This window comes from Eptesicus fuscus, chromosome 4 (assembly GCF_027574615.1).
Source record: "Eptesicus fuscus isolate TK198812 chromosome 4, DD_ASM_mEF_20220401, whole genome shotgun sequence".
NCBI classification, from domain to species: Eukaryota; Metazoa; Chordata; class Mammalia; order Chiroptera; family Vespertilionidae; genus Eptesicus; species Eptesicus fuscus.
In genome coordinates this window covers 107,914,890-107,940,014 of record NC_072476.1, presented here as the reverse complement: position 1 = coordinate 107,940,014, position 25,125 = coordinate 107,914,890, and the positions used below count along the sequence as shown (strand labels likewise).

General features: G+C 52.5%; 1 protein-coding gene across 1 annotated transcript; it reads left to right on the top strand.

Annotated features, from left to right (window-relative positions):
* The first annotated feature begins 40 nt into the window (after nt 1-40).
* On the top strand, nt 41-24,124 carry SKP2 (S-phase kinase associated protein 2). The gene is made up of 10 exons (XM_054715322.1): nt 41-239; nt 738-1,009; nt 13,147-13,258; nt 16,260-16,403; nt 17,179-17,313; nt 19,108-19,206; nt 20,238-20,368; nt 21,340-21,391; nt 21,557-21,664; nt 23,716-24,124. The coding sequence occupies exons 1-10, from the start codon at nt 232-234 to the stop codon at nt 23,927-23,929; spliced, it is 1,275 nt and encodes a 424-aa protein (XP_054571297.1). The 5' UTR covers nt 41-231; the 3' UTR covers nt 23,930-24,124.
* The last annotated feature ends 1,001 nt before the right edge of the window (nt 24,125-25,125 follow it).

Below are 25,125 nucleotides of genomic sequence, written 5' to 3'. Positions count from 1 at the left end.
CGGAAACTACAACTCCCAGCAGGCAGCGGGGCCGCAGACGGCGGCCGCCGAGAAGCAGCTGGAGCGCCCCGCGCGCGCGGCGGGGATGGAACGTTGCTAGAGTTGGCGGGTCTCGCTCCAGGCGGCAGGAGCCTCACGCCTCGGCCCGCTGCGCTCCAAAGCGGGAATCCGGGAGGCGGGCAAAGTCTGCAATTAGTGCACACATTTTAAATCCCGGAATCCGTGGACGCCATGCACCGGTAAACCGACTACAAAGAGGGGCAAACTTGAATGGACCGTCTTAATTCATTTAGGCCACGAGTATTGCTACTTGCTAAAATTGTTGCTAATGCTGTAATGGGAATGGCTTCTCAGCCCCTTTTGGGGAAAAGCGTGGATGGATGGATGGATGGATGGATGGATGCTTTAGTGCGGGGATCAGTGTGTGTTTTATTTGTCTTTCTGTATTGGGCTTTCCTGCTCATAATTTGAATGGCTGTATGGTTTCCCTCCACTTTAAGAAATCCTTGAGGCCTTTTGCATGATCAGAATCGTAAATCAGAAAGCCTTTTTGATTTGCTCAGTGTGTTTTTTTTTTTTTTTTTTCTCTTTCATTCTTGGGAACTCGCCGCCGGCATGTAAAAAATGCAGTTCTGTTAGCTGCATGACTACATTGCATAACTTGCCGTTTCCTTTAGGCCTACCAATTATTTATGGGTGTGTTCTCAAAGGAAAGGGGCTATTGTGCATTTTTGCAGGAAACACCTCCAGGAGATTCCCGACCAGTCGAGCAACGTGGCCACCAGCTTCACTTGGGGATGGGATTCTAGCAAGACTTCGGAGCTGCTGTCAGGCATGGGGGTCTCCGCCCTGGAGAAGGAGCGCGTGGACAGTGAGAACATCCCCCAGGAACTGCTCTCCAACCTGGGCCACCCGCAGGGCTCCCCAAGGAAACGGCTGAAGAGTAAAGGGAATGACAAGGACTTTGTGATCATCCGCAGACCCAAGCTAAATCGAGAGAACTTTCCAGGTAAGGTGTGAGGGTAAAACGGTCAGTCGTGGAAGGGCTGAGGTGAACTATTTTGCTGGTAAACCTTTGTTCTGGGATCTTTAGGATGGGGCCCTTTTAAAAACACCTAATTCTGAAGTTATTTTCCAAAGAAAATAACTCATTGTCAGTGAAGTGTATGGGAATCTTGGCAGGTATATATCTCCTAGTGCTCAATTGATTTTTTTTACCCATGTGAAATTTTAACCCACGAGAAGACATCCCTCCCTTTTTTCCCTAGAAAGTGATCTGCCAGCTCGAAGGCCAGCTCGGTGCCACTGATAAATGGGAACAAACGCGATGATTTTCTTGTCGGACTCTTTTTATTGTATTCTGCTGTTTTATGCCCCTGGTTGAGCCCTTCGCCATAATCACATTAGTGATTTCTCAAAGGATTGCTAACGTAGATGTTAAACTGAGTGGCGGAGACTTAACCAGGTCCACTCCCAAATGGGCTTTTTGTCTTGTGGTCTGTCTCCATTACGCATTACCTGTTCAGTCACGCAGCCCAAAGGCCCGAAGGCCAGTCCCCTTCCCGCCATCCCCCAGCATCTAGCCAATGACTGAATCTTTCCTTCCTGTCTCCTAAGTGTTTCTCAAGCTCTCATCTTCTCTCATCTGAATATTGGAATGGACTCATTATTCCAGCCTTTTCCTCCCCAGATCCATCCCCAGAGCTAGACTGGGCTGACTGAAATGTAGAACTACCCTCTTAATAGCTTTCCACTCCCGTTCGTCAGCAGGTGATTGAGTGCCTCCCAGAGTGGATCAGAACCACAAGAGGACTCAAATCCACAGTGCACTGACCTGGGGTTATCCGTTTTTCTTTGCTAGCAAATCATTTCAGACATTAATGCAGCAGTGTTTGCTGAGCACATACTATGTGCTTGGCATTCATTCCTCTAGGTGCTGGGGAAACAGCAATGAACAAAACGTAAATATTCCTATGCTCATGGAGCTTCTGTTCTAGAGAAAGGACACAAAGAACATAATAAATATGATATGTAGTGTGTTAGTAATAAGGGCTGTGGCTAAAAAAAAAACACACACAAAAAAACACCAACTTTGAACAAGCCAAGAGGGATTGGAAACCCTGGGGTAGGGAGATGGGTGACAATTTTAAACAGGGTATTGATGGAAAGCCTCACTTGGACAGTGAGCCTTAAGCAGAGGCATGAAGGAGGGGAGGGAGTGTGCCGTGCAAATACCTTGGAGGAGAAAGCCCTAAGCAGAGGGAGCAACCAGCGCAAAGACCCTGAGGCAGAAGCGTGTCATGTTTGTTGAAGGAACAACAAGAAAGCCATATTCTAAGTGCGGGATGAGCCAAGGAGAAAGTAGAGGGACATCAGACTAGAGGTGCTGGCTGGTTTTGCTTTAAAAAAAAAAAAAAAAAAATCTGCGTTGTGTGGTGTGTTCTTTTGGTTTTTGATCCTTTCTTTAGGGAAGAGAATCTTCAAATTATGGCCTGGGAGTCTACAGTAGGAGTTGAATTAGAAAGGCTGCAAAAGGTTATGGTGAAGTCAGGCAAGTCTGGGTTTCAGTCTGTCTTGCTGTTCTCAACCTTCGGGAGTTATTTGGGCTCTCTGGGCCTCCGTTTCTTTGTGAAATGGAGAAATGATACCCACTTCATAGGTCGCTGTGAAGGTCAAACGAAACCATGCCCGTGACGCTCTTAGCATGCTGCCTGCACGTAGCACTCAGTAAGTGAACCCAGTTAATTTGGCCACATCCACTGGGGAGGCCGCTTCTTTTTCTTTTGTCCTTAAAGCGGTTGGTCTGACCCTGTCCGTGTAGGGCTCTTTCCCTTCAGAATTTACCGGCACTGCCGTGGCATACCGCACTAGCAGTTTGGTGCTTGACCACCCGAACGTGGAGAGAGAGATAGAAACATCAATGAGAGAGAATCATTGATCGGCTGCCTCCAGCACGCCCCCTACTGGGGATTGAGCCCACAACCCAGGCATCTGCCCTTGGCCGGAATCGAACCTGGGACCCTTCAGTCCACAGGCCGACGCTCTATCCACTGAGCCAAACCAGCCCGGGCTAAAAGACTTCTTGTTTCTAAGCGAGGCACTCTGGAGACTGGGCAGGATGAAGGGGCGGTTGCTGTCTGCTAGGCCGCTGCAAGTCAAGTTGAGGAGCAAAGACGAGACACGAGAAGAGGAGCTCACAGCCAGAGGCGGAAGCCAGCCACCCGATGTGTAGGAGGCCAGAGGAGGACTAGATTGTTCCGTGTGACTTCAGACAAATAGGTCCGAAGTGAGAAGGGAGGCGGGGAGGGAAGCAGTAGTGTCCATTGTGCCGTTGGAACCGCACGCAGCACAGACGGGTTCGTTGGTGTGGGGCGGCGTGGAGCGGTGAAGTCACTGACGTGGGATGAGGGGCAGCTGGTGTGGAGGGTCCCGGCGGGCCTCCCGCGCCCCGAATCATCATTCCGGGGAGTTTTGTGTGCAGTTGTCAGGACAGGTGGCTGGCGGCTCTGCCAGGATTAGGGGGCAGCAGGCCGCACCTGCTCTCCGCAGAGACCCGATGCCAGTCGCCCTGGACTGTGCGTTTTTCCTGGTTCTGCACCCAGCAGTCTCTCTGCAGGCCCCCAGCCAGGCTCACATCTGGCAACTAAAACCTCTTTATCTGTCTGCTTGGGAAGATAAAAACTATGGGACCAGCCTGTCGCAGGACAGCTCTGATTGGCCCTGGGGGTGAGTGTGGGGAAGGAATTAGGAGGAAACGGCCAGCAGTGAGGTCATTAATGGGCAGAAAGAGGACAACTGCGTTTTCTTTGTGGCCATTAAATGCCTGTCCGGGTCCTTTTCTTCCCCGCTTCCCCCTCCTCCCTCCAAACAGGATGCAGGAAAACACGGTTGAACTAATTTGTTGATCCGCTCTCCCATGGCGATTAAACTGCTTGAAATTCCAGACCCCACACTGGTTTCTCAGACTGGAGACTCCAAAGTTTAGAGAATGCTGATATCCCCAAGGAACCTTGTTCAAAGTGCAGAATTCCTGAGATACAGATCCAAGAAGTCTTGCCTTGAAGCTGGGAATCTGCTTTAACAGCCCCAGGCAAACACAGTTCCTCCCAGTCTTTTTTTTTTTTTTTAACCAATAAGAAATATATTTGACATTGCAATCCTGGGTGTGTACCTGAAATATTCCCCTTACTAAGGGATTTCCTATTCCGTTCCATCCCATTTTTCAAAAACAGCGCTGGTCAGCCCTGCCAGTGAGGCTCAGTTGGTTGGGTGTTGTCCTGTGTACCAAAAGGTTGCTGGTTCGGTTGCTGGTCGGGGCACATGCCCAGGTTACAGGCTCAGCTGATGGAGGTTTCTCTCTCGAAAATCAATAAAAATCTATTTAAAAGCAAAAAACAGTGCTGGTCACACTAGACTGATTTCATGACTCACCAGTGAATCTCAGCCTGCAGCTCTCAAACAGCTCTGTTCGAGTCTGTAGGGGACTCTCCCAGGCACTTTCTTTTTTTCTTTTTTTTTAAATATATTTTATTGATTTTTTACAGAGAGGAAGGGAGAGGGATAGAGAGCTAGAAACATCGATGAGAGAGAATCATCGACCAGCTTCCTCCTGCACACCCCCCACCAGGGATGTGCCCGCAGCCAATGTACATGCCCTTGACCGGAATCGAACCTGGGACCCTTCAGTCGGCAGACCGACGCTCTATCCACTGAGCCAAACCGGTTTCGGCCCCAGGCACTTTCTTTGTCTTGTAGCTTCCATTCATTCATTCATTCATTCATTCACCAAAGATTTATTGAGCACGTCCTAGAGATGAGGAATACAGCAGTGAACATAACAGGCAAAAGACCCGGCTCTCATTCAGCCTATATACTGTACATTATTCTCCAAATCCCCATTTCCATGGTTTGCCCATTGCTCTTCCCACACTCCAGGGGTGCGCACGTCTCACAGAAATCTGAGGTGGAGGGGTGGAGGGGGTCATTGAGGACCTCTGGTTTGGTTTTGCCGTTGTTTTTTTTTTCAGTTTTGCCTACCTAGCCAAAAAAAAGCTAGTTTGATCCAGTGTTTTCTCTCTGCAATTTGTGGAAGAGGAAGGAAGACTCGTCTCAGATGGCGGAATCTATTGTATCTTCCCAGAAAGGAAGCCTGCGTCGTTACCACTTAACACCATCTGGCGAAGTCCAACACGAATGGAGCCGCCACTCTTAAAAAATACACAAAACATAGCCGGTGTGAGCAGCGGTACCATTTACCTGCTAGTAAGAGGGCCAGTTCTGAGAGTCCGAGTCTTGTTTGTGGGTAAGCTGACTTCGGTGTTTGACGCTGAACTGGAGTATAGGTGATGTTCCCAGGAAGAAACATGTGGAGTCGGAGGAGGCACGTATCCTGCAAAGATCTAATTCATAGATTAGCTGTTCCTCCCCGAGGACTGGAAGAGGCACGCAGTGATGAGGTCAGCGGAGTGGGGAGTGGACGTGGTGGTGCCCGCGGGGGGTGGCCGGCGGGGTGTGAGCTGGCCTCCGCTGTCAGGGAGCTGAAGGCCAGAGGCCGTGGGCTGAGGAATGGCTTCCCGTACTGTGCAGCCCTGGGCGGCTGAGGAGAGGCCACGCAGGAAGGACCTGCTCTGGACTTTCTCATCCGCTCGGGGCACACAGACCGGCAGCGGTGCAGTCAGGCATCCAGGAAACAGATGGCTGCTGCTGCCGCGAGAATTAAACATGGCAAGTCCGATTGCAGGATGCATCCCCCAGGCCGGGTGCCAGCCGCCGGGGCAGCCGTAGGAAGACAGACTTCCGCCCCCTCTGCCTGGACGGCAGCCAGCTTCAGGCTGCGACACCCCCGCCCAGGGGCCCTAGAAGCACGGTCACCCCGTGGTCCACGGCGTGGGGCCCTGGGTACTTGGCTGCGGGCGTGTTTTCTCGGCCATTGCTCCTTCCATCTGGTAGCCGCGTCCTTGACAGCTCTCAGCATCACTGTTTCACGCCCTCTCCCCTCCACTTCTCCCTCCCAGCCCTGGTTGATGTCTCTTTTTTTCCCCTCTTTTTTCCATGTAAATTCAGATTTAATTCTCTCTTTTCCTAAACTCGTAGAACATCTAGTCCTCAGAAGAAGGAGAGTATGGAATCGTAGAGCATCCGAGGGCAGAAAGAGGCACGAGCTGGAGTCAGACCTGAGTTTAAATCCCCGCTGAGCCACCCGCTGGTTCTGTGCCCCTGTTCCTTCTGTCAGTTACATCTTCTCCTGAAGCCCCTCCCCCACCTCATAGGTGGGGCACTCCTGTGCTGACAGGACATTGCCTTTGTGTCCTGATTTGTCTTCAGCCTCATTCCCCCTCCCCAAACGCCAGCAGGCAGTGCCCTCTGCCATCCGGCCAGCCTTCCAGCGGCCGCCTCTCGGGCTCTAAGCCTTTCCTCGGGGGCGTGGGGTCTGGAACAGACAGAACAGAGCCACGTTTGACCTGTGGCGATCACCGAATGGTGGCTCTCACCTTGGGGAGGCTCTTTGGCCCCGCCAAGACAGGTTTCCTCATCTGTAAAATGGGCTGATACTACGTAGTGCACGGGGTTGCTGCAAAGATTAGGTGCTTTCCTCACTACCTGAGACTTAAGGCTTTCAGCAAATGCCAGTTTTGTTTGTTTGTTTATTTTAATCCTCACCCGAGGATATGTTCTTCTGATTCAGCTCATTCACAGTTTTCAGGAGGGAAGAGTAAAAGGTATAAGGCACTTACTGAGCGAAGACTTAGCCAGTGCTGACAAGTGTGCTCGGTGCTGGGCCTGCGCATCTGGGCAGGGGGCTGTGCATGCCGCCGGAGGAAGGCCATTGGAGTCAGGGTCTGAAGGATGCGTGGGAGTTGGCAGTGAAGAAGGAAGTGGCGATGCAAAGCCCTTTCACGCGTGGCTTCCCTTGCTGGTGTGGCTCCCTGGCCTGGCTCTGCTGCCCTCCGCAGGCCTCTGCATTCGTTGCTGTGCCAGGTTTTCCTCCTGGCCTTTTAGTTACCTACCTACACGGAGTGGCCGGATGATGATGATGATCTCTGAACGCATAATCATCTGGCCACTCAGTGTATTTGTACCTCAAGTGGGTACCAGAAGTATTCTAGACTTTGGCTGGAGATCAACCACCTATCTGCCCTGAGCTTTCTATCAGCCAGTGCAAAGGGGAACACTGATCAGGTGCACGGTTTGTAGTATCTTTGATATCAAATAGATGAGGTGCTCAAGAGAAGTACACGGAGTGGCCAGATTAGTATGCGTTCAGAGATCGTCATCATCTGGCCGATCAGTGTGCATCGTTCCTGATTTCTTATGTCGTCCCAGTCAAACAGGCAGCACCCAGTTTGTTCATGGCTCCCGCCCTGTGCTTCACAGCAAGCCTCTCTGATTTTCCCTCTCCCCCTCCCCCCATCGTCAGTGGACCCTTCAGTGTCCGGTTCCCTCCTCCCCCCCCCCCCCCCCCCGGAAGCTCACCATGCCCAGCGCCTCCTCTTGCACGCAGATGTGCCGTGAGGGGAAGCCCCCAACCAGTGCCTGGCAGCAGCGGGGACCCCTCTGGGTGGTCCCTGCAGTCCGCAGCAGACGGGAACCCCAGTTGCCCATAGCAATAACCTCCTCGGGAGCATGCCCAGAGCTGGACTGCTCCTTCCAGGGCCTCCCGAGACCACGTCCCAAATAAACTACTTGAATCTGGTCCTCCGGGCCTGCGTCGGGGGCTCCCAAACTTAGAGGAGGGTGGTTTGGGGGTCTGGGCGATCACACCATGCCTCCCTTTCACCTTAGAGGGGATCCTAAGCAGCGGGGGCGGGGGGGGAGGGGGGACGGTAAGCACCTGTTGCCAGGATAGTCTTTGCAGATCCTAGTAAAATCTCAGCCTTAGATTTGAACGAACTAAGTATGCAATTTTCCTGCCAAATCAAATGCTAGAATCTGATCTCCAGATACAAGAGGTCAGGGGAGTTCAGAATTAATGGGAGAAAAACTTGAGGAAAACCTGTCCGTCAACTTTTTTTTCCAGTCAGGGGAGCAGAGCAGGAGCCTGGTTTGAGAACCTTTGACCTCTGTGCACTCTGACCTTGAAGGAACTCTGTGACAGTGGCTGCCACCCCGAGGAGCCTCAGGCTAATCTCCAGCTGCCTCTGCGGGTCTAGGACAAGGGTCAGCACTGGTGACCTGCCTTCACCCCCCACCCCGAGGATTCAGAGCCTTTCATTTTGTCCTGTGGAGAGGGGCGCAGGCATTCACTGAGCAACTGCACACCTCCTGCTTGTTCTTCCAGAAGGCTCCCCCCCCACACACACACACACACTGCACAGCACCCTGAACCCCCATTGCAGCCTGACATGATGCTCCATTGAAATCCCCTCCCTCGTCTGCATCTCAGACCCTGAGCAGGCCGTTCATCTTTCTGTCCCTAGAACAGACCCCAGCATACTGGCACGTAGGACGTGGTTAACACGTACATGAACGGAGGCATGTTTCAGACATTGTGCTTTGTAGTTCCTGGAAATACAAAGATTTCTTTTTTTTTAAATAGCTCCTGTTCTCGGGAACTTGTGGTCTAGCGAGGGACCAGGCCGATGAGAAAGTCAGTAATCAGCGGTAAAACGGGGCCTGTTGGTGCTGCCCTGAGCGTCTTCCATGGGCGTGGGGGCTGGATTAATAGCGACTGGATTTTAAATTAACAGCAGTGGTGGGGAGCGGGGGGGACAACATCTACAGACCCACTGGGATGTGACACACAGGCCTCATTCTAAAAACCACAGGGCACTCGGAATGGCTTCTAGATGGAGAACACAGAAAAGCGTGTTGGGCCCCAACTGGACGCTCTGAACTTCGTGCTAATCAGTACGACTTCAGGCTGCTTTGGGGGCACCGTGGAAGGGCTCTGACCGAGGGAAGGATGGAGGAGATTGCCCAGGAATGCCGCCCGCCGGCAGCAGCTGCCCTGTGCGTCACCTCCCCCTGGGGCCTCCCCGAGCCTGGTGCCGGCAGGGTGCGTGTCCATTCAGTCCTGCACCTTTAAACGGGGGAGGACAAAGAGGGGCTGTCTGTTAGGGTTCTCCGGAGACACCCGACAAGTAGGAGACCGGTGGAGGTTGCCGACAAGGAACTGGCTCACACAGCTAGGCTTTGTGGAGCTGGAATGTCCCGCCCAAGATCTGCATTCCTGAGGCCTGAGGACCGGGACAGCCCGGGGTGTGGGTTCCAGTGCAGGGTCTGCAGGCAGGAGGGTGCCCCCCCCCCACACCCACACACACACACGCCCGGGAGAGAGCCAGTTCTCCCTTAATGAACCTCTTCTCATCAGGCCCTGGATTGGCTGAGACCCGCCCACCTAGGCAGGGCACTCTGCTCTTCTCTGCTGATCCAGACGTTAATCTCATCCTGAAACACCCTGGCAAGCACGCCCACACCACTAGACCCAGGCTGGCTGGCATCACCGAGAAGCGGGTGGCTCTAGCATTGGTGGGGAGCCGCGGGAGGCAGGAAGAGGCTGGGAAGGCCAGTCATTGAGCTGACCACGCTCGGTATGTCTTGGGTGCACCCTCGTCTCCTCCTTGGCCATTGTCACATGGCCCTGATCTGTACATTCATGTGTAAGAGTTCACTGCTTGTTAGGAGACTAAGCCAAGTGGTGTTCCCGCATCTGCCTTTTCCTCCCTCGTTTTCCCAGAGCACAGCAGCTAGCGTGGTTTTTAAAAAAGTACATGAGATCAAGATTGTGTCACTCCTGTGCTCAGCACCCTCTAGTGTCGGCTCAGCACAGTCAGAGCCAGAGCTGAAGGCCGCCTCATGACTTAGAAAGCCCTGCGTGGCCTCATCTTGTACCCCTCCCCCCTACAGTTTTTTTTTTTTTTTACACTGTGCTCCTTGCTGTTCCCCAAAGCAGAGATGCTGTTCCTTGCTCCTAGAGCACACCCCTAAAAAACAGTAAATGACATGCCTGGTGAAATGACACCCATAGGGCTGACTCCCTCACTTCGTTCAAGCCTCTGCTCAGTGGTCGCCATCTCTGTAAGGCCTTCCCTGACCACTGGCCAGACTTTGAACACCTACCCCATACGCCCCACCTCTCCTCTACCCTGCTAATTCCTCTGCAGAGCACTGGCCGGTGTTCACAAGGCATGCCATTCACTGTTTACTGTGTGTCTGTGGTTGTCTGTTCCTTCCCACAAGGATGCAGGTATCCTGTCTGCCTTGTTTACCCCTCTCCCCGGCACCTAACGTGACCCCTGGCCAGGGCCTACTGGTTGACTCACGGACGAGAGCACCCTTGATGTTGCACGTCTAGGTAAAGTGGAAGCCCGGGAGAATAGGGTGGAAGTGCATTTGCCTTTTAAATAAGGTCCCTGTGAGACCGGAATGTGGGGTGGTTTGAATCCAAGTCCGTGGTCTTATAAAATCGGAGAATGAAGTCTCGGTTAAAAACAGCTTTTAGTGGAAGCAACATTTACTGACAGAAGTGGTTCCAAAAGCAGGCGAGTGTCCAGAGCTTCCCTTCCATGTTGCCGTGGGGTGTAGTTTAGTCAAGTCTGTCAGTCCATGTGCAGAATCCATGTGCAGAGTCCATGTGCAGAGTCCAAGCCACGTGGGCTCGGGAGCATCCCCAGCTACAGGGGCCAGGAAGCCAGGGAGCAGGAAGAGACAGGGGTCGCCCCGCTTTTTAACCTCGGGGGTGGATACAGCCTTCTCAGCTCCTGATTGGTCCTTTCAAAGAATTCTGCCTCAGCAACATCCTTGGGATTGGTGTGTACGCCTCACTGCCTTGGGATTGGTTATCTGCAGGCTGCTTGTCTTAGCAACAGTCCATACGTTTTAAGCCTTGCCCAGCTGGGTTTCCTTAGCTATTCTGCCTAACCGGTTGCTGGTCCTATTTTCTCTGCCGCCCCTGGTCCCCATTCCTGACTTTTCCTAGCTTCCTCGGTCTCCTCAGCTACTGGATCAGCCCTCCCCTGACTCCTCAGGGACTAGAGGGTCCGGATTCCTGAGCCCGTGGATGGCATCTGAGAGGGCTGGGACTTGCTCTGGATCTTTGCGAAGATCGGCCTGCGGGTGCTGAAGGACGTGTGTTGGGAAAAGTATTCTTGGTTTCCCCTTTTCTTTGCCAAGAAAATACGGTGCTTACTGCAGGGCACCTGCACTGTGGGTGAACAGGAAAACGACTGAGTGGATAATTTGTTGAGGGTTAAATTCCTGTTTCAAGCTGAATGGTGTGTATCCTTTAAGTGTAAGAAAAAAGTCGACGTGTTGTAGGCGGCGGGAATGGCACCAGGTGTCTGACCGAACCTGGGTTCAGCAACCTCGGTTCTTGGGTTCTGGCTGGGAGAGAATTCAGAGCAAGACCCCAACTGTAAGAGAGGATTTACTTGGTAAATCACAGAGGTAGAAGAAGTGGTTCCTACATGAAATGGGCTTAGGAAACGAGGTACGGAGGTAAAGGAAGGGCCTTGGAGCTTGGGAGTGAGGAAGGTAATAGTAATCTGCCCGGGGAGGGGAGGGGAGGAGAGGGGATGAGGGGAAGGGAAGGGGGGGAAGCACACGGGATCCTCCATCCTAAGGGGTTTAAGGGTGGAGATTTTAGGGAGGTCCTAAGGAAAGACCTTAATAGAATATTCAGTAGCCTTTGTTAACGTAAAAACCATTGAAACATGTAAAGAATTTTTGTGAGTTTATTTGAGCCAAACTGTCGACATGTGCCGGGAAGCAGAACCTCAATGAATGGAGATAATACTCCGGATGCTCCGGAGAATGGCGGGTTAGATCTGTATTTATACATTGCAATCAAAGGAGGGACATAGGTGGGTTACATGAAATCCATTGGTGATAGACTAGAGAGGCAGGAGAAAGCAAAGAGGGGAAACCCCTGGGATTAGATAAAAAGTAAAATGATGGGCACACACTTAGGTGGGTGCAGGAACAATCCTATCTAATAAAAGAGTAATATGCAGATTGACCGTCACTCCAACACAAGATGGCTGCCCCCAGGTGGACACAAGATGGCCACCACAAGATGGACAGCAGGGGAGGGCAGTTGGGAGGGACCAGGCCTGCAAGGGAGGGCAGTTGGGGGCGATCAAGCCTGCAGGGAGGACAGTTAGAGGTGACCAGGCCGGAAGAGGAGGGAAGTTGGGGGTGACAGGGCCTGCAGGGAAGGGCATTTGGGGGAGACCAGGCCTGCAGGGGAGAGCAGTTAGGGACAAACAGGCTGGCAGGGGAGTGGTTAGGGGGTGATCAGGCTGGCAGGCAGAAGCGGTTAGGGGCAATCAGGAAAGCAGGCAGGCAAGTGGTTTGGAGCCAGCAGTCCTGGATTGTGAGAGGGGTCCCAGACTGGAGAGGGTGCAGGCTGGGCTGAGGGACACACCCCCGCCCCTCCCCCCCTTACCCCCCCATGCACGAATTATGTGCACCGGGCCTCTAGTTAACTTGATAATGAAGGAATTTGTGGTATCTGTCCTGGCGCCCAGCACATTAGGTTGTGCCCCAGGGGGTTTGGGAAAAGGTAAGTTACAATTTACCTAGACACTTCAAAGGGTCTGTTATCATAGATGCAAAAAGACAGGCTCAGGTAAGGTAAAGGTTGACCTTGTCAGTGAAGATACTGGCCTAGGAGGTGACTACCCACCATAACAGCTTTCAGTTAAAGTTTAATTTCAGACCGTCCTTTGTGGTGCCTTTAGGTCTCTGAGTCTGCAAGATCGTATGCAGGCCTCCCCTGAGCCTGTCAGGTTAGCATGTGGCTCCTTTCGTCCACACCTCCCAGCTGTGTCCATTCAGGACTGTGGTCCCCGCTGATTGCCTGGCTGGTCCTGTTACTCCCTGCAGCTGGTCCTGACGGCAGCAGCCAGCGCCTGGTTCTGGTGCTTATCTGGGCCTGGAGCTGAAATACGATGGAGGCCTGATGTCGCCTCCAGAGAGGAAAGGCCAGGGGTTCCGCACCTCATGACCAGCGATCCGCTGGGGGAGGGAAGGTCACTCTGGGGGCACGGTCCCACCCCACAATTGACTGCCCGTGGCGAGGCTTTCCACCCCATGACCTCTGCGCCGGCCCCTCGTCCTTGCCCTGCTCATGTCTGTCTGACTGCCTACGGCGAATACACTCGGCGTTAAAGCATGGTGACGGGAAACACGTTTCTTCCCTCACAGGGGTTTCCTGGGACTCGCTGCCCGACGAGCTGCTCCTGGGCATCTTCTCCTGCCTGTGCCTCCCGGAGCTCCTCCACGTCTCCTGCGTTTGTAAGCGGTGGTACCACCTCGCGTAAGTGTCGTCCGCCCCCTGGGCCCATCGGGGGGGGGGGGTGGGAGGGGGGTCATCCCTTCCCTGGGTCTGTAGAAAGGAAAATCGAGAGCAATAGAGTAGCACACCGCAAACTAAGTATCTCGCGTTTCTGTGAATACTCAGTGTCTTATTTCAATACTTATTTCCCCGTGAAGGGGAGGGGTCCCCTGGAGGTGAAAACGCACCCATTTCTGAGACCCTCTTTGCCCTGGATCCGGTGAGGGGAGTGCCGGGTGAGACACAGCCGCCCGCACCCCGGAGAGCAGGCGGTGAGCGCAGGGGCCAGAGGACCCGGGGCCCTGGTTTTGGGTCGGTGTGAGCCGGCCCGGCCACTGCGGCTCTGGGTGACCGGAGGGAGGTCTTTGTCGCTTGGAGTGGGAAGAACGGCGCCTCCAGGACAGGACGGGTAGGAGGGAGACACTCAGATGCCGCCTGGCAGTGCCTGGCTCGCAGTGTGCGGCACGTGCCAGCCCGCAGGGGTTGGTGTTGCGTTGGTTTTGGGGACGACACCTCTCAGGTGTGGGCAGTGAGCTGGGAAGCGGCGAGGAAGGCTGTGTTTGTCAGGGTGAACCTTTCTTCCCCCTCCCCCCCTTCTCATCCCCACCCACCCCCGGCCACCGTCTCTCTCCTTCCAGCATCAAGGACTCTCGCTGACCGCACGAGCCCCGCCTCTCCACTCGGGGTGTGCTGGGATAAGACACCTCGTATTTAGTCTCACACATCCCCCCCACGGGACCCCGTTTTCATTGTCTCTTTCCGCCAGCTGACCTCCTCATGCAGAGCCTGTTACTCTTCATCTCAGTTGTTGCAGAAGTAGTAACGGGCGTTTATTAAGCACTTGTGTGCCCACACGGCAGTCCTGCCTTCTTAGGAACAGGTCAGATAACACATGGACAGTTTCTTCATGCAGAATTATTCCACAGCCCTCGCCAGGGGTCTGCTTATTTCAGGCAGTGTTAAAAAATAAAATTCTCGTAGGCTTTTATTATCTTTTTAGTCTATTTTTATTGATTTCAAAGAGGAAGGGAGAAGGAGAGAGAGGTAGAAACATCAATGATGAGAAAGAATCATTGAAAGGCTGCTTCCTGCACGCCCCTCACTGGGGATCAAGCCCGCAATCTGGCATGTGCCCTTAACCGGAATCGAACCCGGGACCCTTTCATCTGCAGGCCGATGCTCTATCCACTGAGCCAAACCGGCCAGGGCTTTTAACACGTTAAGCGCCCTGCCTGTTTTGTCTTCTGGACATAAAGTATAGTGACAGTCACCAGTGACTGACTAGGCGCATAACGTGTTCAAATTTGTGCTCATGCGTATCACTTTGTTTGCTTTCTTGTTAACTGAATGAATCTGTGGTTGTTAAAGCTCCCTTAATTGTGTTCAGTATTGGTACCTCCTTCTTGCATTAGAAATACTATCCAAAATCTAATATTTTTCCCTTTTCTTTCACATTTCATATCTATATATATAAAAGCATAAGTGACCGATCGACCATTCGACTGACCGGTAGCTATGATGCTCACAGACCACCAGGGGGCAGACGCGCAATACAGGAGCTGCCCTCTGGTGGTCAGTGTGCTCCCACAGCTGGAGTACCACCCAGCTGACCAGCGGGTGCCGGACTCATGGCTGGCATGAGCCTCTCCCGCAGACACTTCCCCTGCACACCCCTCCCCCATCTGGACCGGGACTGGGATCGGGACCAGTGGGGCGGGGATGAGTGGGAGCAGTGCAGTGCCCGGCCCAGGCTCGGGCCCCTTGGGGGATGTTGGACTGCCTGTTTCGGCCCGATCCCCGCAGGCCACGCCGAGGGCCTCTAGTATCCTATCTAATAAAAGAGTAATATGCAAATTGACCATCACTCCAACACAAGATGGCTGCCCCCATGTGGTCAAAGATGGCTGCCCCCATGTGGACATAAGATGGCCGCCACAAGATGGCCAGCAGGGGAGGGAGGTTGGGAGGGACCAGGTCTGCAAGGGAGGGCAGTTGTGGGCGATCAGGCCAGCAGTGGAGGGCAGTTGGAGGGACCAGGCCTGCAAGGGAGGGCAGTTGGGGGCAATCAAGCCTGCAGGGGAGGGCAGTTAGGGGTGACCAGGCTGGCAGAGGAGGGAAATTGGGGGTGACCAGGCCTGCAGGAAAGGGCAGTTGGGGGGAACCCTGGCCTGCAGGGGTGGGCAGTTAGGGGCAAACAGGCTGGCAGGGGAGTGGTTAGGGGGTGATCAGGCTGGCAGGCAGAAGCAGTTAGGGGCAATCAGGAAGACAGGCAGGCAAGCAGTTGGGAGCCAGCAGTCCTGGATTGTGAGAGGTAGGATCGGGCCTAAACGGGAAGTCGGACATCCTTTGAGGGGTCCCAGATTGTAGAGGGTGCAGGCTGGGCTGAGGGACACACACCCCCATGCATGAATTTTGTGCAGCAGGCCTCTAGTATACATATATTTCTATGCATGTGTGTGTATGTTTATATAAGCTTAAAAGGTATTATAAAACAGAGCTAAACTATAACTTCCTTTTCCTAGTAGATGTCAGAGTCATATCTCATAAAGTAGTGCTCACTTTCCTACTTTCAGTGTATTGACAGTGTGGTAACCTGTTTCTGGGTAACAGAAATGGCAAGTGGGATTATTGTGGTCATTTGGAACCTACTCACCTCGTCAATAATCAATTAAGCAACTTGATCAGTCATTTTTAAAGTTATCAAATGGAATGGAAGGCTGGAATTCTGTTCTCCGAGTCGAGGTCCTTGCATTGCTAATGACAGCACTGAGCCACCTAAGTTAGAAGTCTAGAAAGAGGAACGGGGAAGCTGATCCGGGAGTGTGACCAAGTTCAGGAGTGCCTCTACAACGTCATGGCTAATCCCAGGGGTTTCTTCGGAATTGGCTTCAAGGCGATGTATCGGCTCCTCGGTGGCAGTGGTGTTGGGAGCCTGCAGTATCCAGTGCCCCCAACTTACCGATCGAGCCCCCCTCTCTTCCAGGTTCGACGAGTCTCTGTGGCAGACCCTGGACCTCACCGGTAAAAACCTGCACCCGGAAGTGATTGGCCGGCTGCTGTCTCGAGGGGTGGTGGCCTTCTGCTGCCCGCGATCCTTTGTGGACCAACCGTTAGTTGAACATTTCAGGTAAAAAAAGGAAAATCCCGCGGAAAGACTGTGTCTAAATCTCGAGGTGGAAACCCTCAAATCCCCATCTGCTCAGCCCTCCCCTTCCAGCAAGCTTCCGTTCCCAATGCCCTAGAAACAACCACACAGGAATTCCCTCCACGTACCTCAGGATCAGCCTGTCCCACGTTATACTCAGCCCCCCTGTACTTCCCTCCACGTACCTCAATACCAGCCTGTCCCACGTTATACTCAGCCCCCCTGTACTTCCCTCCACGTACCTCAATACCAGCCTGTCCCACGTTATACTCAGCCCCCCTGTACTTCCCTCAGTATCAGCCTGTCCCACGTTATACTCAGCCCCCCTGCACTTCCCTCCACGTACCTCAATACCAGCATGTCCCACGTTATACTCAGCCCTTTTACAACTTATCTTTCCTGTGGGAGTCAATGCCACTGCCCTCCACCCCCTCGTCGCCAGAAGCCGTCATCGACATCACATCCTTGTCACCCACGCCCAGCTCATGCTCACGGGGCCCACACATTCATTTCTAAGGGGGACTACCGGCAGCTACAGCTTGACCTGGCAAAAGTCCTCTTGAATTTTAAAATGAAGGAGGGTGGGAGTTCGCTGGGAGCAATTTGTCTTGTGGCAGAAACTATAGTGAATCCTTGAAATGTGCATGTAGCGTCCAGCGTGGGATGGGGCGCTCCCCGGGGCGGAGGCGGGCGGGTGTGGGCTGGGTGGACTGAGCCGCCTCGCAGAGCCTCTCTCTCCCGCCCCCCCCGCGTCCAGCCCTTTCCGCGTGCAGCACATGGACCTGTCCAACTCGGTGTTCGAGGTGTCCACCCTGCAGGGCATCCTGTCCCTGTGCTCCAAGCTGCAGAACCTCAGCCTGGAGGGCCTGCAGCTGTCGGATCCCATTGTCAGGTGAGTGGCAGCGGAGCCTGGCCCAGCGGCCAGCGGTTTTATGTGTGAAGGTTGTTTCCTGCGTGTCGCTGGGGTGATGGCCCGTGGACGGGGGCGATACCCAGCGCAGGGTTTCGGCTTCTGAGAAAACTTCCCAGGGCTCACCCAGGCAGCCAGAGTGTGCACGCCGAGTGGATGCCACCCTCGCGCTGGGTCCTCGGGAGGCACGGATGAATGCGGGCACACCCTGCCTCGTGCCTGGGAGAGGCAGGTACTCACAGTGCAGCCTGTTTGTTCACGGCGAGGCCCGATTCAGGGTAGGAAGGGCCGCCTTCTTGCAGGGAGTGACTCTTAAGCGGAGTATTGAGACGCCTGCACACGCTGGGGCGAGGCAAGCAGTCCAGCTGCCTGGCGCTCGCCGGAGCACCGGCTCGGTGAGCTGATGGTGGGAGGTGAGGCTCAACGGGGATCAGACTTTTTTTTTTTTTCCCACCACTCATTTTATTTTTTCCATCTTTTATCCCCCATGTACCCTCTTCACTCATACGTAGAAGCTAATGAACAAACAGAACTAACAAGCAAAATAGAATCAGACTCATAGCTAAGAGACCGGGCAGACAGCTCTGGTGTGGAGTGGGTGTTGGGGAGGAGGAACGAAAAAGAAAAAAAAGAAAAAGAAGGAACTCATGGACACGGACAGAAGGGATCAGATCTTCAAGGGCCCTGCCGTGCTGCTAGCAGAAACCGGGGTGCCGGGAAGCTGTAAAGAGGGACGTGTGGTGACCAGCGGGCTCTGAGCACGAAAGGCGCTTGGCAGAGTTGAAATCTAGAAGATCAACCTGCTGGCCACTTCAGAGGGTCAGTCAGACGTGGAAGGAACTAGACTAGTTAGGACTTGGTTGTGTTCACTCAGGTGAGAATTTATGAAACCTGATGTAAAAAACAGAAGCACAACAGCCGCTCACACTTAGTGTGAGCACTTCCGACATGCCAGGCGCTCAGTTCTTTGTGGGTATTCTCATTCAGTTCTCCCAGCAATCCCACACAATATGGCCTTACTGTTCCCTTTTTACAGATGTGGAAACTGAGGCACGGGCTGCATGACTTGCCCAAGGTCACACAGGTGGTGGGGGGCAGAACCGACATTTGAACCTGGCACTGATGATTCCAGACCTCTTGCTCTTACCGAGTCTCACTAACACGAGGCATTTGGGAATGTAGAGGAGAGGGCAAATTTGAGAGACATTTGATCGAAGAGAACGCAGTAACTTTATGAAGGAGGAGTTTGCCTACAACTTAATTCCAATTATGGGCGAAATGGAAATGTGTTGATTCTTTTGCTTTTTAAAAAAACGTATCTTAAAAAGTACAGTGATGAATGTTTTTGTGTTAAGCCCCTTATTACATTGTATTATTTCATGTCAACAGCCCTGCCAAGCAGGCACCGACCCTTCCATTTCACATCTCAGTGAAGGAAGGCCGAGCGCATCCTGCTCGGTGTCAGACACACGGGGAGGCGTGAATTTCTTCTTCTTCACATTTCCATTTTAATGCATTTTTATTTTAGGTTTTTAAATTTACTGGGGTGACTGGTTAGTCAAGTTTGCAGGTTTCAGGTGCACGATTCTAGATACATTGTCTGAATATCGCATTGGGTGTTCCCCGCCCCAGGTCACATCTCTGTGAGGCGGGAGTCTAACTCACTGACTCAAGGCCTGTCAGTGCTTACCCGCCTCGCTGGCCCGCTCTCCTCCGAGTGCCTGATGGAATAAGAGGTCCTGTTGGTAATCTTCCGGCATTTTTCTCTTTTCCCAGTAACCTTGCTCAGAACTCAAACTTAGTGCGGCTGAACCTCTCCGGGTGTTCTGGCTTCTCCGAATCCGCCCTGCAGACTCTGCTGAGCAGCTGTTCCAGGTAGGCGAGATCTGAGACTTGATGACAGAGCTGTGGTCTCACACCGGAACAGAACTGGGAAATCCTTCGAGCGATTCCCAACTCCGAGCGCTTGATTCGAACAAGGCAGTTACCTTTGCCCTCCAAACTCAGGAGCCAGATGTTGTTGTTGCCATTTGCAAAAGGAAAACGTAGCAGTCTGTTTATCTCAGTGAGGGAAAGAAATCTGCTTGCCCCCTTCCTGTCTGCAGACCTCACTGAACAGCTTCTGATCTCTTATACTGTGTTAGTCAGCACACAAAGGCTACAGAGATACAGGTGTCACCGAGTGAGAAGACCTGGTTCACAGAATACACAGTCCCTCCGTGTACTGTGTGTGTGTCCTTCCTACTACCCCGTGGTCTCTGCATGTGTCATCGCACTGTGCCAGTGTTTCCGTAATGATCTGTTGAAAGTAGATTCCCGCTGGATGAGAACGGTATCAGTGAGATGAAACGTAAGCCCCCCATTTTCTCCGGAATGAGGTGTGTGCTGTAATGGCTGGACATTGCCTTTGAATGTCTCAGTTGCTCAGTTGGAGGCCACGTGAGAGGAAGCCGTGTTTTGCAGCATCAGTGTCTCTTTATCAGGAAGCAGTTGTTTAAACATCTCAGGTGACTGTTCAAGTCTGTGTAGCTATTTGCTAATCATCTGGGTGGTTGAGAAAGAAACAGGCTGGAATTTCTCCTCTCCGCTCTGGAGTGAGGTTTGAGCCCTCAGGAAGGGAGGAGTGCTCCCCTTCGTCCCCACAAGGGGGCAGCATTCACTCAGGCCTTGGCTCACATTCCCTGGCGGCGTTCTGGGGCCAACTGGAGCCGGGGAGTGTGTCCGGGGACGGGGGAGGGGGGGGGACAGGTTCCGGTGGGCTGAGGTAGCTGCTTAGAGGGGCAGAGGCCCTGGCCATGGACGGTGGGGAATCGGTGGCTCTGTGCTCCGCAGCCAGAGGCAGAGCTGCCTGGAGCACTCGCCCCTGGGTGATGGTCTCATGCACCCCTCTGGCCCCCGCTGTGCAGGCTGGATGAGCTGAACCTCTCCTGGTGCTTTGACTTCACGGAGAAGCACGTGCAGGTGGCGGTGGCGCACGTGTCAGAGACGGTGACCCAGCTGAATCTGAGCGGCTACCGCAAGAACCTCCAGCGGTCAGGTGAGAGCCGGCGCTGGGCCTGGACAGCAGCGGGGGGGGGGGCCCCGCGCATCTCCTGGGTGCTGCCCTGCCTCGGTCCTCTCCCCCTTGTTCGGGCGAGGCAGCGCTGATCCGAAGGGTCCGGTTAAGGCAAACAGCGAGCCAGCATCAAGGTTTGAATCCGGAGCCTAGAAGTAGAAACCTTTATACTTTCAAACCTACTGTTTCACTGCACACTTTTTATAGTAGAAACGGGTGTGGGTACCTTTTCTCTGCCACGTGCCAGTTGGATGTGTATAACATCATTCACGGGCCATACAAAGTGATCAGCTTAAACATTAGCCCGCTGTCTGGTCCAGCATTTCATTAACTGCCCCTAAGGCCTGGGCAGGGCCAGACCACATGCTTTCAGCCCAGGGGCCAGACGTTCCCCGCCCCTGCCCTAAAAGAACAGAAAGTGTAGTTTATTATTGTTATTACCAAGTGCCGTGTCCGTACAGAACGGTAGGTGCTGTACTTTCCTACGCCGGGCAGCGCAGGTTTGTAGACACAGCACACCACACACTGTGAGCCGTGTGGCTACTGCAGTGTTCACGAGGACCGGGGAATTTCAGCTCCATTTTAATCCACGGGCCCTTCTTCGTACAGAGGTGCGTCTTTGAAGCATGTGGCGCATGCCTGCCTAGAGAGGTGTTTGGTTTGCCTTTTGCTGTGTGAGTGGCATTTTCCCCCCGTTACGGCTGATAGATGAGCTATGGGCTGTTGCTAACCACTCGTTTTGCACAGTTCTCTTACTGTTTCCGTTAGTTTCCAGGTGGTTCGTTTGAATTTTGGGGGTAGGAAAATCTTGTATACCGAGGCGATACTCATGTCTTTCTAATAGTCCGCCACTCTGGTCCCATTGTTCTGAACTTGCAGCACAGCAGCAATGATAGTAACCGATGTCCTTGTCTCGTTCCTTAATAGTAACCGTCATTTTTTTTTCCTTCTAGATTTCTCTACCTTAATTGGAAGATGCCCCAATCTTGTCCACCTAGACTTAAGGTATTTCTTCATTTATTTATTTTAGAAAAAAGACGTGAAAAATCATGACTCCTCACTGAGTGAGGAAAGGATCTGAATGTACTGAGTTGAGGGAGCTCAGCGTGGCCTGTTTGTCCTCCCCGGGTGGCCCGCGGGGTGGCTGTGAGTCTCTCTTCTCCGTTTCAGTGACAGCGTCATGCTGAACCACGAGTGCTTCCCCGAGTTCTACCAGCTCAACTACCTCCAACACCTGTCGCTCAGTCGGTGCTACGACATAATACCTGAGACTTTACTGTGAGTATGTTGGTGTTTCAGTGCTAGCAGAAGGCAGGGACCAGAAGAGATGTCGTGGGGTGTTAAATCCGTTATTAGTAGCCGATGTTGAGAACTTAAACGTTGACATTGGTGTACTGCAAACTGGTTAGGAAAGGCCAGCAAAACCGAAAACCAGGGCAGAACTGTTTTGTTCAACACACCTGGTCACAGTGAGTTGACTGAGCCCTGGCTGGTTTGGCTCAGTGGATAGAGCGTCAGCCTGTGGACTGAAGGGTCCCAGGTTCGATTCCAGTCAAGGGCATGTACCTCGGTTGCAGGCTAGATCCCCCGTCCTGGTCTGGGTGCCTGTGGGAGACGACCAATTGATGTGTCTCTTTCACACTGATGCTTCTCTCCCTGTCTCTCCCCCTCCCTTTCACTCTTTCTAAAACAATCAACAGGAAAAGATCCTCAGGTGAGGATTAACCTCCCTCTTCCCCCCCGCCACCCCCAAAAATAAGATCCCTTATGAACACAGGGCGTGTTTATTTCATTGGGTAGTGCTTTCGTTTTCTAAATCGCCCTTCACGTTGAGTTTAGCTACCATCTCTTACGTATCGTTGGTGTTGACATTGCTTTGTTGAGTGTAAATACACTGAGAGGGAAGACTGGGGGAGCAGTCGGCATGGGCGGTCTGGGGGAGCTGAAGTTTGGGTCCCATGAACACCAGGGAAGCACGGGAGGCCTTGGCGCAGGGGAGGGACATACGCAGAGGGAGGCTTTCGGAAGTCGCCTTGGACGCTGGTAGACAGACCAGGCTGGAAGGAAGGGAAACCAGAGGCAAGGTAAGGTGGCCGTTATTATACGAGAAGTTTGTGTCTTCAGTAACTGCTCGTAATACGACAGCGTAAAGGATGCTTCGCACCCCAGGTCACCGATGTGTTCATCGATTTGCAGTGGGATTTTGTTGAAATTCCAAATCAAACATTCCCTCTCTGAGACTTTGTACTGTGTGTCCCAATCCGGAGCAAATACAGATCAGAGAGAGAGATTTCTCAGCACACAGGTCTGGGTTAAAGAGAAAGAATCATTACCAGAAAGTATTGACTTTGGCCCTAACTGGTTTGGCTCAGTGGCTATAGCGTAGGCCCATGGACTGAAGGGTCCCGGGTTCGATTCCAGCTAAGGGCAGGTACCTTGGTTGCAGGTTCCCTGGCCCTGGTCGGGGTACTAACCGGAGGCAAGCAAACGATGTGTCTCTCTCACATCGATGTGTCTGTCTCCCCCTCTCCTCTCCTCTCCACTCTCTCTAAAATCAATGGGAAAATGTCCTCGGGTGAGGATTAAAAAAAAAAAAAAACACAACAAAGTACTAACTTTGGGTAAATGAGCTCCCTTTTTTTCTAAACCAGAATTTCACTGTTGACAAAGTTATAGTTCACCTCCTGGGAAACACCCAAGAGGATCAGCTGATGTGACGTGGAGGGAAGATGGCCATTGCCCCCTCTCCCGGCCTGATTCCCCCCTTCTCCACTGTACCCGACTCCCTACCCTGTCTGAAGTCTCTGGGTGAAGGCACTTAGCTTCCATCACATATAATGGGCTTGTGGACTGCTCACCAGTATTGAGAAGCTGTCAAACCAGCTGACATCTGTTGAGGTGGGGAACCTGAGGTCAAGTCCATGTCCTTCACGTGTACGTAACCTTCGGTGACTTCCAGCTGGTGCCACAGTAAACACGCAGTCCTACCATCGCCAGCTTGCGGGCTCGTCACCACACAGCAGCACCTTCCAGGATAAATCGAGAATGGAGGACGGGAGCAAACACGGTTGGGTTTTAAGTAAACCAACGTGGAGTGTTTTGCTGGTTGGAAATTCAGCACAGCGCACTGGCCTGTTCCCCAAGCTGTGGCCTGTGCCTTGCCGTTGGGTCCGTCTTTGCTATTTCCTTCAATTGTGGGGACTGCAGAGTACGCTTCCAGTGTGCATTTTATAGGGGCTGATACAAGTTGTTGAAAGTGGGTCATGTCACTCTAGTGGAACAGTGTCCATAGATACTGCTGCTCTGAAAGGCTCTCTCTTCCTTTCCAGTGAACTTGGAGAAATTCCCACACTAAAAACACTACAGGTTTTTGGAATCGTGCCAGACGGTACCCTTCAGCTGTTAAGGGAAGCCCTGCCTCACCTCCAGATTAACGGTTCCTACTTTACCACCATCGCCAGGCCTACTGTTGGCCTCAAAATCCACCCGGAGATCTGGGGCATCCGATGCCGACTGACACTGCAAAAGCCCAGCTGCCTGTGAAGGGTGCATTGCAAGGTGCTGTCTTTTTTTCTTTGGGTCAGGGAAAACGGGCAGGAATGCAAGGTGCTGTCTTTTTTTCTTTGGGTCAGGGAAAACGGGCAGGAAGCCCAATCGCTGGAGCGCTCGGCTGTGTTAATTCTCGGTTTTCCCTTTGCCTTCGTTCTGCAAGTATATTAGAGAAGCGTTTGAGAGAGAACTAGGAAGTGTTGCTTTTTTAAAATGATAGTTAAAGCTCCGTCACTGCTCTGCTCCCGAGAGCCTCGTCGTGGGCCTTCTGCCATTTCAGGAGCACGAGCCTGTAACTTCGAGATCCAGGAAGAGCACAGTTTGAGCCGCCTCTTCCAAGTGCCCTTATTATTAAATCTATTTAGAGACAAGCTTAAAAATCACCAGCAAGCAAATAGTTTTCTTGATCTATATGCTAACTTAACTTTCTTCTATTTAAATATTCAGTATTGCTTTATAAGACATAGTCTGGAAAAACGATAAGCTACTCATAGCGTAGGATAGTCGGTTTGAGGCAGTCATTCTGGGGATAGAAAAAGGAAAATGCACATTTCAACTCTGCCTTTACATGGGCAGTTAGGTTCATGAAAACAAGTAGTCCTGGGTAATTCACCTTTCAGCCCACATTTAAAAGAATAACCAAGCACAGACATAGAATGTGGAGGCTCTGGAGGCGGTTTTCTGGGACAGGTCAGTCTGAAGCATGGGCCAATGCCCATTGATGAGGCACCCTTTAAGTACTGTACTCCCCGAATACTGAGGTAGCTGAGGAGATGTGATTGTGGTCTTCTAACTTTATTAACTTTATGAGCAAATGATGTTAAGTGGGTTCTTTAGCTTTGAAAATGCCTCGCGTTGGTCTTAGGAAGGTGCTAGTAAACATCTCTCTTCTTGAAATGTGGGATGGGGTGCTGAACTGAAGTTGCCTGCGCTTGCCTGTATTACTGAGGTTCTTGAAGTTATTTTTATATTACTCTAGAATCACGTCTTTTAATTTTATTTTATTTTTTGTCTTCCACAATCGCTGTTTTAACCTACCTACCCGTTTTATAAGGTTACTGGACCTAACATTCCCTAGGACTGCATGTTCCTCTCCATCAGAAATACACACCAGATGCAGGGATACGTCCCGTGGTCTCAGAGCGATAAGCACAGCTCGCACCTGCAGAAAAGCTCACTCAGGTGTTGAG